Genomic DNA, 16,410 nt, shown 5'->3' with positions numbered 1-16,410 from the left:
TTTAAGATTTATAAAAAAAACTAGTCAATAGATTAAATTAAACTTCCATACGTAAACGCGAGCTAATCTATATTTTATTGAAGAACTATTCTTCTGTTATCATAAAAAAATTAAAACTTTTCACCAATGAGATATACTTTGACTTTTAGTTATCACCATTTTATCAATTTGAGTTCTATGAATTATGAACACTATGCATACACTTTTATGAAGGAAAACCAATTTGGATCTTTGCTTTAGACACTATTGATACGATTTTTATGATGTCTTGGTGTTAAGGAAAGCTGTGTTATATTATTAAATATAATTCGTTTTTACTTTAACATAATTTTTCCCTAAACACTTAGAACTTTGTCTTCTTATGTTTTCCAAAAATGAAAGGCTCTGTTGTAGTTATAGCTAAAATACTGACGACCCACGCGAAAATTAATCTCACGTGGGATGACCCGTTATCTGTTTAATTATTGTTTATTAAATCAATGTATATGAAACGTCATTTTCTCCACATGTACTTCGTAAGATTAAGTAAAATTTCAAGAGGATTACGTGCCTTTGATAATTTTAAATTCAAATTTTTTAAAAATGACATTTCATCCACAACAATCGAATATTACCATTCGAAGACACTAAATACATATTATAAACACATCCCCACGACAAGAAAGATGTTTCCTTTTTTTTCTTAACTACAATTCAATGATATGTAATTGGTAAAATTTGCCCCCCCCCCCCATCACGTTTACAAAAAACGTCCAAGAACGATGTGACTAAAAAAGTTTCACGAAGTTAGCAAATGCATAAAGCCCTATAAAATCGAAATGCATTTACGTCGTTAAATGCAGTTACGATCGATCCTCGTTTCGGAAGTGACTACCGAATCTAATTTATAATACAGTACACGTGCATTATGGTACAATAAATATTAAGAACACATTCTGACGATTAATCACTGTTACCATCTAACGTCTACGTAAAAAAAAACAACGGTCGAACATCATTTACCCCGATTATTCACTCTTCGTTACTTATACACCGTCAATTGCTGTAGCAAAAAAAGGTTTCTATTCTAATCCACGGTACAAGAATAAGTTTCGAGGCATACCGGTCGACTCACAAATATCGGGACTAGTTCACGCATACTTCAACCTTCCACTTCTACTAAATCCATCATCATCATCTACACTACCTTCGTACCTTAGGTCTGCACTTCATCGTTTGTTTAGTGCTGTCCAATATTAGCTACAGAGGTCAATGAACTTCTATCGCCGCTACGTCCCCTACTCTGTGTCCACAATATACAGTATCCTGTTCCCTCTCTACAAACCCATCATTCAGAACTGGTACCTGGTTTATAGAGAGAAATGGACACGATTTTAAACTCTGTCGATTGGTTACTGATTCATTTATCTTGTTCCCTTTGACATCACTCTCTCTCTCAACCGTCTACTCTCAGCCAAGCCCACAAAAATCACAACATCCGTCCCACCATCAATATTCTTTTGGGAAGAAACACACCGACCAGCGACACGTGTGCCGGTCTACACTGTTACAATGAATGTTGTACACTTCATGTATACACTGTTTCTTTCATTCTGGTTTTCATAAAACAATCACAAACATAAACACCCATAGAAATGTCCGTTCATTGTCAGAGGTCAAACGTGCTTCCCCAGGAGATTAACACGGTCCCAAAGACTACACAATGCATCCTTTCCAGGCAAGACTACACGTTCTATGGTTAAACAGAAATACGCAGAAGACTGGAGAACTCATCCATGGGGACTGGTCTCTCAAAGATCGAAACCTAAAACACTCCATCGTCCATCGTCAGCGACGAGTAACGTAGATACGAGGTGTCCTGGTCGGTGAATTGTCATCGTTCGTTCAGATTTGGATTGTATATCGGTCGGCTGTTCAGGTAACTGGTACCAGCGATCGGGCCGGTTCTGACTTGCATGTACTTGGGCCTTTTGTTCCTGGTGCTCCAGTGCAGGTACGTGTACCAACCGGCGATAAACGCGCCCAGAGCGTTGCAGGTGCACGAGAATATCAGAAGAATGGTCAGAATGCTCTCCACCTCCGGGCAATTCAGATCCATGTACCTGACGGTTGTCTCGGTGGTGTTCGATAGAAGGTCCTCGCGGGGCCTGCAGACGCAGGTGGCGTTCAGCACGCGGGCAGGGTTGCACTCGAAGCCCATCAGACGGACCAGGTGGATCGCCGAGAAAGCGCACGCGACGCAGCAGGTAGCTGTCGCTAAGGTCGCGAGGAACACGCTGACTAGCTGTACAACACGAGGGGAGAATACGGTGAGTGCACCTGCGGCGAATTGTGGATATACACTGACGTGCAAACTCAAGGTTAGGGTGTCCCACTGCTTGAGAAATTTATTTCAAGTACTGAAATAAATGTTAAACCGAATGTTAATTTCGTATAATTTTCAATAACTCCGAGACCAATGGAGGTGTTTTTCTTACATCACTTTTTACACTAACGGAAGTCGAGTTTGCACGCGAGGGTACACCGACAGGTAGACTCGACTTCCGCTAGGGGAAGGGCCTCTTGTCACTTGATCTCAGAGTTACTGAAATGTATGCCAAATTAACATTGACTTGAATGTTTATTTCAGTACTTGAAATACATTTACAAACTGGTAGAAGGTCCTTACACCTACATTGCTGTTTCCCCTAACGGAAGCCGAGTTTGCTCGTGAGGGTACGCAGAATGATGGTTCGAGGTTCACATTTCATATGTCTATTATACATGGTGTCCCAAAACAGATGTAAGTCTTTAAACGTAGTAATTCATGGGGCGATTTCAAACAAGTTTTTCTTTAGGGAAACAGTTCTCCGAGGCTTTGTTAAGGAGATATTAACAAAACACCCTGACCAATCAGAGCACGAGCCTGCCGAAGAATCATTTTACCTTCGTTCTAGTGTTAACGTTAACGAAATGAATCTAAAGAAAATTTTCTATAATTTGGTAATAACACGGTTTACCTTGGTGGACGAGAGACAAAACCCAGGACTCATCCCCGGATATTCCTTCTTGAAGCAGCACAGCAAGCAAATCCCGAAGCTTCCCGACAGTAACAACTGTGAGGGAAAAAAAAGAACGAAAATGAAGGATTACCTTCGATGGTTTGTTTTTAAGAAGGTTGAAGGACGAAGTGCAGTGTATACTTACTGGCATTCCACTCCAATAAGGATTATCGACGACAGGTAGATGGGGTGCCCAGAGTAAAAGCCATAACGAAAGCGCTGTGACCGCAACACCGAGGATCGTTTGCAGCGCGGCTAAACATCGTCCTAGTCGCCAGTGGTAGACCAACGGCGGTAAAAACTTCTGTGGTCCTGAAAAAGAAAAATATTTCTCACCGTTAATAAATAAGATTGTAAGAAGTTAAATGCTCATATTTTTCAGATAAAAAATCAAATTAGTAGGTATACTTATATATTTGTAAGTAAACTATTATATGGACCTGGATTTGTAAAGTTTCGAATTGTACATTTAAAATCTTTCTAAGGAAGAGATACATTTTCGTCGATCGAGAGTTCTTAACAGTTCAAGGTCCGTTTTTTTTATTTTTCAAGAATACAAATTCACCGTAATACAAAGAAAAATTAATCTAGAAAACAACAAATATTCTTTTAAGTCCTAACTCTGAAACTCTGAAAGTGTTTTTTCTTCATGGTTGGATCTCCAAATATTAACAAGAATTAAAAATTTATGTTGACAATAAGATCAAATTTTGTTGAACATTGCAATAAATAGGTAGAGTAGATGATATCATAGTGTGTTTCATTATTTCACTATTTTCCTGCTTCTATAATAATTAAACTTCGTAAACTTTGAACTCAGTTTTCTCAGTTTAGAAACCAACAGAAATAGAACAATTACGAACTAGAACAACGATTTAGTATTCCAGAGAGAACGCTAAAGAGAAACGTTTTCAAAAAGAATAAGCGTAAAAACCGTCAGGATTTCGTAAATTCCTCGGAAAGACACTGCGAGAAACTACACGCGAGTTCTTTGCAACGCACCGAGATATCACAATGCGATCTACATTACCGATCCTAATTTGCGCGTGGGAAACCCCGTTATGCGAAATAAACTGCGTGCTAATCGCGTTAGATCAAAGAGAGATATAGGCGAACACGTTGCGAAAATTAGACGAAAGCTGGACTATCTGAATTTCACCGAGCCTAATGCTCAGAACGAGTTTTCGTTGATGCGTAAGATATTATGAAAGAAAGATTTGTAGATAACACAGGTAAAGTACCCCCGAGAACATTTAACAGCACAATGGTACGTTGCGAAATACTCGTACAGGGTGCGCCACCTACCGTGAGCACCTTGATTATATTAACTTATTTTTGAAGATACAAAAAAAATGTGAGAAGAAAGTATTATTATTTGGTTAGAAGGAACAAATACTTTGATAAGAAAACAATTTTTCTCAAGGTCATCGATGTTTTTTTAAATAGGACTACATATTTTGATCTTCACAGTGTAGTAGTTGAGTCCAAGATCAATCCGATGACCTGTAACAGTATGACCGTCATGTGACCTTGAATAGGAAACATTCTCAATTGAATTGGAATAGATTCAAATAATAAAATAACTAGGATAGAGGGTTTAGTGCCGAAAGTTTATTCTAATAAATATTCAATGTCCATTACCTTTAACACATTTTTAAGAACTGAACGGGAAACAATCGGTATCTCCGATCTATTGAACAGACTTAAAATAAGTCTGGATCTGTAGAAATGATGAACATTGTATTAAGTCCTCTATATGATGGTCCTCCAACACTGGCTCAAAACACGATATAGACTCGACATCATTTTTACTCTATTATAATAAAAACTAACCGAGTTAGAGCAAACTATGTAATTATTACCATCGGAAAGAATGAAAAATCTGATACAAGAAACATGTAAAATATCATTTTTTGCAAAAAAAAAAAAAGTTCACTTAATACACTCTGGCTTTGGGGTCCAGATATATTCTACCGAGCCGGACGATACACACGTGAACATTTTCTCCAGTCCAGCCGTGTCTCTTTTTATCGCCGCCTGGTGTGTACGATGCTATCTCGTGTATGTTTTCTTGCGGTTTGCGACACACATTTTCCCGTAGGCGAAGCAACCGATTAACAGGTCGACACACGGACCGATTCCGAGAAACGAATGTAGGGCCGAAAGAAAGGAGAGGTTTCCGAACGAAACGGCCTCGCTGTCCCTCCATACAAGGTATCTGAACCGGACGATCGAACACACGTCGTGCCGTCCTTGCCATATCGATACCGTCAGGAAACTCGCCCACTGGGGTAGTTATTCGCACAAGATTCGCAACGGCTGTTCCCTCGTGTCTTTGTGAGCAAAAGAACAAAAAAAAAAAGTGCAATAACGTCAACGCTCCGTTCATCGTACCTGCGTCAAATTCAAATAACACCAACGTAGATCGAATGAGTTTCCATTGGAAATCGCCAATAATTAATTATTAATACGAAGAATTAATTATTACAAAGAACGACCAAAGAAACCGATTATCCATAAGTCACTTTACGCGAATCAGAATCACAGAAAAATGCATTTCATCGTTAACGAGATTTATATAGGTGAAAATAATCAACTCTCGTAATTCTTACCGAAGTCAGCTCGTTTGGACCCAATTGGCCCTGAAGAGTACACACAATGACGAACGAATTTTCACAGAAATCTTTCCACGCTTTACGCATCCTGTTTGCACAATTCGTGTCCACGCAGAATGATATTCCGAGAAGAATTCTGAAAAAAGCCGACTCAATGGGAAAATAATCCACGGGAATAATTCGTTGCGGCTTAAGATTGCGAGGAAGTTGGCAGTGGTCCGTTCCCTCCCGAGGGGGAATAAAGATCGTGATGATCTCTCTCTCTCTCTCTCTGCACAGTGCATGAATCCTCGTTCGTTGGCCAGTGGATAATGGCAGAGCGAAACCGAGAAAGCCCATCAAGGGGATTCCCGTGCGTTCCACCAGTGGTGAGATCAACGGAGACTTCGATGCGTGGACAAGCGCGATCTTCTCGGACTTAGCAGTCGCCGCGTTAAGTCCAAGGAATCTTGCGCCATCTCGATATGTGGCAATTTTATTACGATGTTCCATAAAATTCTGCGTACTTTCATGTTCTACACTTCAAGTCTTTTTGTCGCGATTTATGGGAACGAAGGTGAGAGTTAATTCGAAAGAATCTTGCACCAAATCGATATTTAGCAATTTTATTATGGCGTCCTATGCATTTCTGCGTACTTTTAGTTATTTAGTAGTTATATATTAGTTTTATAGTTATAGCGTAGTTTAGTGAAAATACACTAAATATTTCTTCGGTAGTTTTTTCAATAATTCTAGGAACGAAAGGGTTGAAGCACTTTGACCTTCAACTACGGACGACTCGTGACCAGAGATGAACGATCCTACAATGACTGTTCCACGGCACTTTCAACTAACCAAGCAAACCGTATTTTTCGTTACCGTTATGGAAATAGTGTGCCACTTACTGACTCTAGTAAAAGTACTTACGTCAATTAAAGGTACTCAAACGATTCTACAAACGCAAATATAATGTAAACTGTATTAAATGTAAAATATACAGTAAATTAAAATTCAATATAATTTGTTATTGTTGTATTCAGTGATGGTAAAACAAGAAATTAGTAGTTCTAGCTTTAAATATCAGTTCTTGCAACCGTGTGATTAGACGGGGTCGAAGATCTCGACAGATCGATTCTTCTCGATCCCCGTTTTTTGCGTCTAGTCGCGGCACAGTTAGGGTTCGTTTGGTATGCCACCCTCGTTGGAAAAGCAACCCCCCGCCCAACCCCCGTATCGATCGCGGCGGCGCTTTTATTTTTTTCGTCGGGTCGTAAACTTCACTTTTTCTCGGCGTGGCGCGCATTCGTCGGTCGACGATCCTTTGTTCGTTTATACATGCGGTTCGCGTCGAGTAATATCCTGCGAAAGTGAAAGAATTTCTTTCAAGGGGGAGGGAGAGACATTATGCGCCCTGTCGAGTGCAACTCGCGCGCCAAACTTGGGCCTGTCGGCGACGACACAATGGGTACCATTGTAACTCGAAAAAATTCTGGCTACAACGGCTGCGCGATGATTGTGGCATTATTATTGCAAACGATACGGTAATATTTTTGCGAAGAGTTACTTTAAAATACCATCCGTCTTTCTTCGTCGTTGATTCAGTATTTTTAATGTTGTTCGATTGTTACGTTTGACTACTCTTCCATTTTCAACCCCCAATATTTCATTCCATCTGACAAAACTAGCCGTTTGTTATTTCCGTAGACCGTGAAGGTAACTAGGGAGAGTAACTAAAAGTAATAAGTTTCAAGATTCTTTCGAATTTACTTTCGACAATATTTCTAGAAATCCTGACAAACACACAGAATTACATAAAATACCATAACAAAATTACTAGGCATCGAGCTGGTGCAGGATTCTTTCGAATGGACTTTCAACTTTACTCCGATATATCGTAACAGAGAAACAACAGAAAAATAACTAAAAATTACACATAATTGCAGAAGACGTCATAATAAAATTGCTAGGTATCGAGTTGGTACAAGATTTTTTCGAATGGACTTTCAACTTTACTCTCATATATCGTAACCAAGAAAAAACAGAAAAATAACTGAAAATTACACATAATTGCAGAAGACGCCATAATAAAATTGCTAGGTATCGAGTTGGTACAAGATTCTTTCGAAGTAACTTTGAGTTTATTGCGTTGCAACATTAGGAACGAAAGAGTTAAGAACACCCCTGACTTACGAAAAATTTCATGGGTCTAGAGTGACACAACCTTCGCCATGCTACAGTTAATTTGTATAATGTAGAGTACACTGTTACCCCGCATTGTAGGTATTATGATCACGCTGTGTAATTTATGCGTTCATGTCCTCCGTGCTGCGTATCTTCATGCATATATTAAGACTTATTAAGACCTTCAAAAAAATACCTACAGACTCCTCTCGATTATCGTCTGGCTAGTTCTACACGATTATTATCCAGGCGTTATCCCCACCACTGGGGGTGGGGTAGAATCTGTCGAAAGTATACTTCGTCTCTGGGGCTCGGGCTTCGGGCAAAAAAACGAATTTACGAGGGTCTGAAGCATTTATCCCTATAAGATTATTGTCCTGGCGTTCGGAGTTCGGGACGATAATCGCGAAGAGTCTGTAATATAATTTCTTCGCTGGGCTTTATCTACCGACACTATTGATACAAGAACAGAAAGAATAATTTTTTTTTTCTTCGGCTGTATTTAATTAAAATATATTTATAAATATTAACGACAATCAATTTTTTGTCGAGGAATTTCCTAGTGAATATTTAATTACAGTTTTGGAATGATGTTTGAACGAAAAAGAAACTAAATGTACACATACATACGTGCCAGTAATTCCTCAAGAGGTTAAATACGATATCTCGACATATTCCGTGGAAGAATCTGAATTCACGTGAACATACGTGTATATACTTCTGACTACGAGTTCCGGATTTCTATTCTGGAATCCGGTCACTGAATCCGCAGCGAGTGAAGGGTAATGGCACTGGATCGTGCGACATCCGGAGGCGGTTAAGGATTTCCAAGAGATCGGAAGTATAGTGGCCGACACAACACACGCACACCGGTTACTCGACAACGCTATTGCACAATTACCGTGTCTGTTCTTACGCAAGTCGAACGCTTCGTCATTATTCATGTATCGAGGCCAACAGATAATGAAAACGTACCACCCAGCCAGGTTTCCACATTTGGGTTACGTGGCGCACCGAACGCTCGGAACGAGTGCACCGGTCGAAGTACTCGATAATTCGAATCGTTCGATCATCGATGCGTCGAGAAATTCGTTCTTGGACCACTGTTAACTGGGGATGTTCGATACACTTCAATGAATCGATTCTCGAATCGAATCATGAGGATCGATTCCCTTAAAAAATTAAAACCAAAAAATCAATCTAAAAATCGTAAAAAATCATACGCATATGTACAAGCTGTCGACAAATTAATTCTTAAACAGAAAGATCGATCATTCGGTTTCATTTCTTCGACGTTCAGTCAAATTTAGTTGCATTAAGAAACTTTCTTTTTAGTAACGGGAATGAAATTGAAGAAAGAAAAACAGATTCTCGATTTTCGGGGTAAAGAATCGATTCTCAGACAAATCGAACATCCGTACTGTTAATACCGTTAAACATCGTGATTCAATGTTAAAAGTGCAGTCTACAATATCACAAATGTTTCACTGCTGGTACACGTCATGACCGTTACACGACGATTTCTGCATGTCACCAGAAATACAAATAAAATGACACATTTTGAATACTGTCATTTCGATAGAATTACAGGAATTCAAAGAATCTCGATTTTGAAACGTTTATTTCACTAAATTTCCATAATGGAAATATGTTCGTCATTCCCGCTGTGTATTGGTAAGTATAAAGTGGGATTCCCCGTATGCGTCAGGCGTGTGAATTTGTGTTCGAATTGTTTTCGTGATACAGCAATTTTTCGTTCCGTAATATTTTAGAAAATTTCGCCCGATCACGAGTCCCACGAAATCTCACGTTTTCTGTTATAAGCTAGCACATGAAACCAGCATGACGGGGCAACATTGCAACCGTACACCTTTTGCAAGCGAATAAGAATTCCGGTAATAACTGGTTACATAAAGTGAACTTGGATAATTGAAATTGAGCAAGGACCGTAAAATCGGGAGAAATCTCCTTTGGAGTATTCTTTTTTTTTCGAACGTGACGACCATACACGTGCATGTCGATCGTTATTGAGTACACAGATACTCCGAATATTTGGCGAGAAATTAATAGAATGACGGTTTACTTATAAAAATTCATGCATGAGTTAATATAAGTATACTCGCTATACTCAATTATATCCAAGAAAAATAATAGATTATGAAAAAACGATATGATAATAAATATCATCTGTTTTTAATTTGCATTTGGCAAAACAATAGAAATCCTAAGATAATGCTAATCGTAGATAAGTACAGAGTTGGGCAGAATTTTATTCGAATAATATATGCAGTGAATAGTAACAGTATTTAAACACGTCGAAAACGGAGCTGACGCGAAAAAGATCACACGATATTATTTCCGGCTTGCCGTTTCCGCTGTGCTCAGAGCCATATGTGTAGCCACTTTTAACGCGAGGCCCGGTGGCCAGCGGACCAAGACGAGTGCAGCTCTTGCAGGAGCTACCTGACTGCCGTGAGAAGGTTTTAATATTGTATCGATATATAAATATATGCGTATTAAATTTCTATATACTAAATTCCGACTATCGATCTTCAATTAGATAACAAGAAAAGATTCCACTGATCGTGTACATACCTATAAGTATAAAAATATAATGAGATATTTTCACCGCGTAAGTATTTTATCGTTAAAGGTCATTTACATCTGTACTGAGAACCATAGGACTTCCCACCAACCTGTCAATGTTGTCCGAAATATCTTAACAAAAAATTGTTCTTTGAAGACACGTGTCAACTGGTCTTTTATCGTGTTGGTGTTGTTGATCGCTGACAACTTCATTCTAGTTTTTAGGTTACGTTACAGTAACGGGCTGTCGAATCCGTTGGCTGGGCCAATCGTGACCCATAACAAAATCCCACTACAGAATTATCGTAGATGAAATAAAAAAAAAATGACGCAGGAACAAAGTATACTGTATTCGGGATCGTTGAGTGGAGAACTATGAATTATTAATGCCTCACCGCGCCACCGTTTGTTCACGAGAATGTTTATTGCACCGTGAAAGGCCGCTCGGTGACATTCGAGCCACGGTGACGTATATGTATATCCCCGCGTAGATCTCTGATTTCGTTAATCAACAAGTATTGCGTCCGTCTTATGCAATACCGGGCAAAAAGGAAAATAAAATAAATCAACTATTGCGTCCCGTACGCACACGTTTCGCGGATAAACAATTTTTTCTCGATAATCACAAGTATTCGTATAAATAAACTAACTACCATTGCTGTTCGTGTTTATTGGGCATTGGGACACCTGGTATGTGTGTAAAGACGAGAATATATCATGTTTTATGCAATTATTCAACGAGCTAATATCTCATAAGATGAGTCGAAATTGACCTATATTGTTAGAAAACAAAAAGTTTAAAAGAATAATTAATTCTTCCTTTTTTGGAGGTTAGGTCAATGTTGATCCACGTCTGGAGACTGTTTGATATATCTTTTTTTCGTATACTCTGTGTCTACGCATATAGGAAGTCTACTCCGGGAACGTCAGATTCGTTTCTCGCTACAGAAACCACACACTAGGTTCCAAGAACCTGTTATTCGGACCTTCGAGGAATAGTTTCGAAGCACCTAATCCAATTCTAATACCCTCTATAAAAGTTTCCTAAGATCCGACTCCAGATACCATCGGCAGCCCTCGATTGGGCGCTATCAAAGTTAATCCGAGGTGTCTCAACCTTCATCCCCCGTCCCTTCTGTCAACTTGACACACTTTTTCTCCGAAGAAATTGACGTTATTGCATTCCGTCGTGTGTAGATAAATTTAGCTGAGACTCCGTGATTTTCATTCCAAAAAATTTGCAAATATAACTCTTTACCTCTTCGTTGGAAAATGAGTGACGGATGAGGGTCAACTTCTCTAAAGTAGCAACGATTTTAAGATATATAAAAAAATTTAATTGTATCCGTACGATGCATCTCTTAAAATGCTACCTAATTCATTAAAATATTTTCCGATACAACCAATAGGTAATGAGTTATTTTAGACAGTAGTTCTTATTAACTCACCGTATGTATACACGGAACACCGTTTGCAACAGTCGAAATACTATTATTTTACTTTATGTCACCGGCTTTTCGCCATTCTGTCGCATGCAATAAAGATCTGGGGTTATCGTTGCGTATGATTACTTACGATGACCGCTACGGTGCAACACAATCATCCTGCTGTGCCTGAGGGAGTTCCTCGTGGGCGTGTGTCGGCCAGCGATCTGCGAAGCAGCCAGATTAACGGGAACCGTGGTCGACAGACAATTGGCCATCGACGGGGCACGACCGAGTTCTTTGTCCTTTTCCGGTCGATAGATCCGACCGATATGTCCCGTCGACACTGCACCTGTTTTTCAGGAAACAGGTAGGTACACATAATATCCCACGGTCGTTACTCGGGTTAGAATAACAAATCGGAACTTGTTATTCGGTTTTACGAGGGTACATTAACCGTAATGTTAATTGACTCGCTGACCTTCGGAGACAGTAAAACTGGCGGCGCGTCGTAAAACTTGACGAAAAATTATGGAAAGTGAATGAGCCACAACTTATTGGAATTCTTGATAATTTAGTAAGAGGTATCTTTTAAAATTGTTAACAGGTTCGTAGACTTTCTATCAAGTAGGAAATCAATGGTTGGTTATATATAATTCCGTGTAGTTTGCCGTTCAGGTAGCATACACTACAATCTCGTTCACATTCTACACACTCCATACAAAATACAATTGAAGGAATTATATATATTATAGCACGGACAATAGTAACCTTGACATGTTCAAACGACCATTCATTTCCCACCAACTTAATGTCATTTCAGGTGTTGCATCTCTATGATTTCTAGCCAATTCATTCAAATAGAGTAGCAGTTATTCCAAACATTTTCTTTCGAAATTATACACGACTGACTCAATAATTAACGGACTCAAGAATCTTCTTATAAACTTCATTAATTTTTCCTTTATACCGAATAGAATACCTTAAATATTTGATTAAAGAACGCCCTCTATTTATATAATACATACTATTTACTTTGAACTATAAAACCTAACCTCAACTAATCCATTATAAATTTGCTCCGAAAATTTCGAATGAATAATTAAAATAAGTACATGTACAGTCAAACCAAGGTCTGGCGATATTCTTTTTCACGATCAGATTCCGTATCCGCTGATGGCAGACAGAGATGCAGAAAAAATGTATGAATCAGTCGAATGCTGTTGTGTTTACACACGCAGAGAGGGATACGGTTAGAAAGCGCCGCCGACGGACCAAATTTTGCACGGTGGTGTTTTGCCCGCACGCGGTTCGCGGGAATTGAGCAGCGCACATGAAACAAAATGAAATTCGAGAAAGTCCGCCTCGAATACCGACGCTGGTACAGGCGGACGACCGAATTTCACCCGCGACCGTTCTATTTTCAGCCGGACAACTTTCCTAGGATAGTGCAGCGGCACCTCCAATTTCGTCCCGCGCCAACAATGACACTGTCTGGTCCGATCGATCGCACGAAATGGAATAAAAAAGAAAAATAAACAAAAAAGAAAATCCTGACAGGAACTACAAACATATTATTACTGTATTTTACAACGAAGGAAAAAAATACCGAAGCCTTGTCCCTTCAAGGTCACAGAATGTAGATGATAGATGGAAGGTAATGAGTGCACTATGTTGCAATTTTCGGCAGGTTAATGAACAATTTACAGTAACACAATTGAATTCAATATTATGCAATATTTTATATCTAACACTTTTTGCGTGTTCATCGTGACCCCGTATCGAGACAATTCTCTTTCATAACGTCTATTCTTTTATGAAATGTGTATTGTACGTCGAGTGTTTTATACACATACAAAATTAATTTTCAATTGTGCGTAAATCGCGTGAAACATGTAACATATTTATCTTGCATATCGAGGTCAAGATGGCCCGGAGGGCTTACGAGTTGCATAACTTTGCAGAAATCATTAGGATAAGATATCACAAATAATATTATAGACGTTAACAAATTTATACTTTGTAAAATTAAAAAAAAAAAACAGCATCGACTGTCCAATCGTAACGATCGGAGACACGGTCAGTCAAAGTTGACAGCTGGGTCGATTGTGACTCGCAACGTCTGATAGAGATACACGATAAAACGATATTCGCTGCATGATCAAATATTTGCATATATGTATATATCCTCAGTCTACTCGTATATAGTGACACTTTTTCAATAAATTGACGCAGGAAGTATTACCTGTGACTTTCACGCTATGGATCTTCGACACGTTACCAGCGCTGACCGCGCTGTTTACTCTATTGTTGTTGTTGTTTGTAGCGGCCATCGACGCGTTAACACCGTTGTCACGAGCCTGGCTCAAATTGTCCGCGCTCAGGGCGGAAGTCACGCAAGGTGCCACCATCGACACGTCCTGTAGAGCGGAACAGAAAAATGCGTCGAATAGCTTTAAATGAATCACACTGAGGGACCACTATGGCGACATATGATATCGAATATTTCATTTACTGAATTTTAATTATTAATAAATCAACTAATTTTTCACAGTCTACAATAGTATCACTTAATAAAAGGAATTATGTCCGGTGCACAAGATGCATCGGGGACCTGTATTCGACTGCTTACGTTATACTTTCGTTACACTGCGTTTAGACACACATACACACACCCTTCACTCACGTTTGAAGATAATTCCGCTAGACCAACCGTTGCGGTCTATCTGACTCTCGTTACTCACTCGACTAAACAAATTCGAGGTTAGACTACCGATAACTATTCGATACACATTCACCAAATCAATTGACCGTACCTTATATGATCGGTGAATTCAATTGAAACAATTCCACATATTTTTCCTTACTAGAATTTAACGCGATACGTCGTGCACTGTTCAATATACCAACATTATTACCCCAGACATTAAATTCGGTCGAAAAGTTAATCTGCAGAGAAACACTGTTCGACACGTGGATGTAGTCCGTAACACTGGTTCTCGTTGACAAGATACGAACGTAAACATTAACACGTGGAGGGGCACGTAACGATCGCTCACCTTAAAATTATCGTAAAAGCTAACAGGACGGCTCCTTGGCGCGTACTGAATCTCCTCGTCCGGTTGCATCGTGCTACCACCGTATGCGGTGCCTAAGGGCTGCGCGCGCATCTCGCCCGGCATCCTGCTCTTCTTCCTTTTTCCACTTCCGGTGACCGAGGTAGTCACGGACAAATGCTTTCCGCGTTCACGTCAAGGTCATCGTCGCTTTATCGAAATTGAATTGCATTTTCTGTTCAATGCGTTCACCTGTTAACCAAGATTAACAAAATACATTTATTTAAATGGTACCTAAAGCATTATTTTATATAGTTTTCGTTTTTATCAGCGTATTATTTTTTACACATTTATTCTATAAACAAATATGGTATAAATTTTACGGGGAATAACCGTTACACACACTGCATAGCGTGCCAAATGGTCGTGTATTCGAAAAATATTGTAGCCTGTCGGATTAATTAATTATTAGGAAACCACGTGAAACTAAACACGTGCCGAGATCAAGATCTTTTCATAAATCACTTTCACCTGTGCAAAGCATCGGTCTGGTGCAGACAATAAATATTACGAACAGAATCTATGGTCACATGACATTTTTTACTTAAAACTGACTTTCCCAACAATCTTGTAAAAGTTCTCCGCATTCAATCTGACCACCCGGTACACGTATCAATAGTTCGGATCGCGCGTAGTGCATCGTTTCACTTTCAATCGAAACCGCTTAGCGCTGGTACACAGGCTCCTGCGTCAGCTCGTATCAAGATTTCGTTTCGCGACGGTCAGAGAAACTACGCGGCGGCGGCGGCGTCGGTTAAACTCTCCGCTCTTCAACCGCAAATCTTCAACTTCCCGGAAGCACACCTGCACGATCCCCGCCGTGAATGACTCACGTGGGCTCGATTCGGTGTGTTCCACGAGTGTGACTTTGCAGTTGGAGGAAAATTTCCTCTTAATCTCCGTCGACGTGTCGTAAGTCACGCGTTGGATTTTTTCCGCTGTTCCGTGAGTAAAATGTATCCCAAAGGATCGAATGGATCAGTGTTTCTCAATTTCCCAATGATGGGCCGTTCACGTGACCGGTCACGTGCCCCAGTCATCCGTCACCCCGTAAACCACGAGAGATGCGGAGCGGAATCGTCAACATGGGAATATTCGGTATCGTTTTTCAATCGTGATCTGTATCGATTACCCGTCATGCTCAATTCACCGATCCATCGCTTGTTTCGTACATCATTGAAAGTGCTTTTGGGTATACACGATAGGAATGTTCGATTCTTTTCAAAGAATCGATTCTCAAAACGATTCTGAATCGAATCATGGAGAATCGATTCCCTTAAAAATCTAATACAAAGAATCGATTTTTTAAAAATCGAATCGGAATCGAACATCCCTAATACACGGGGCTCGAAATGTAATGAAACTGTTTTGAGTAATTTAAGGAAGTTATGAAGTGTAGATAAGAAACGCTAACGTCGCATATTAATGTCCACGTCACGACACCGAATGTATACTTTTAGAATTGATT

General features: G+C 39.6%; 1 protein-coding gene across 1 annotated transcript; it reads right to left on the bottom strand.

The window, feature by feature from the left end:
- Positions 1–1,869: 1,869 nt before the first annotated feature.
- LOC107186599 lies at positions 1,870–15,071 on the bottom strand. Its single transcript, XM_015574497.1, has 6 exons — positions 14,886–15,071; positions 14,072–14,246; positions 11,978–12,178; positions 3,187–3,353; positions 3,000–3,095; positions 1,870–2,284 (listed from the first exon to the last, which is right to left on the bottom strand). The coding sequence occupies exons 1-6, from the start codon at positions 15,006–15,008 to the stop codon at positions 1,874–1,876; spliced, it is 1,173 nt and encodes a 390-aa protein (XP_015429983.1). The 5' UTR covers positions 15,009–15,071; the 3' UTR covers positions 1,870–1,873.
- Positions 15,072–16,410: the final 1,339 nt, after the last annotated feature.

Source organism: Dufourea novaeangliae, unplaced genomic scaffold (assembly GCF_001272555.1).
Source record: "Dufourea novaeangliae isolate 0120121106 unplaced genomic scaffold, ASM127255v1 scaffold65, whole genome shotgun sequence".
Lineage (NCBI taxonomy): Eukaryota > Metazoa > Arthropoda > Insecta > Hymenoptera > Halictidae > Dufourea > Dufourea novaeangliae.
The sequence above is the reverse complement of the archived record's forward strand: the minus strand, read 5'-3'. Positions and strand labels throughout refer to the sequence as shown.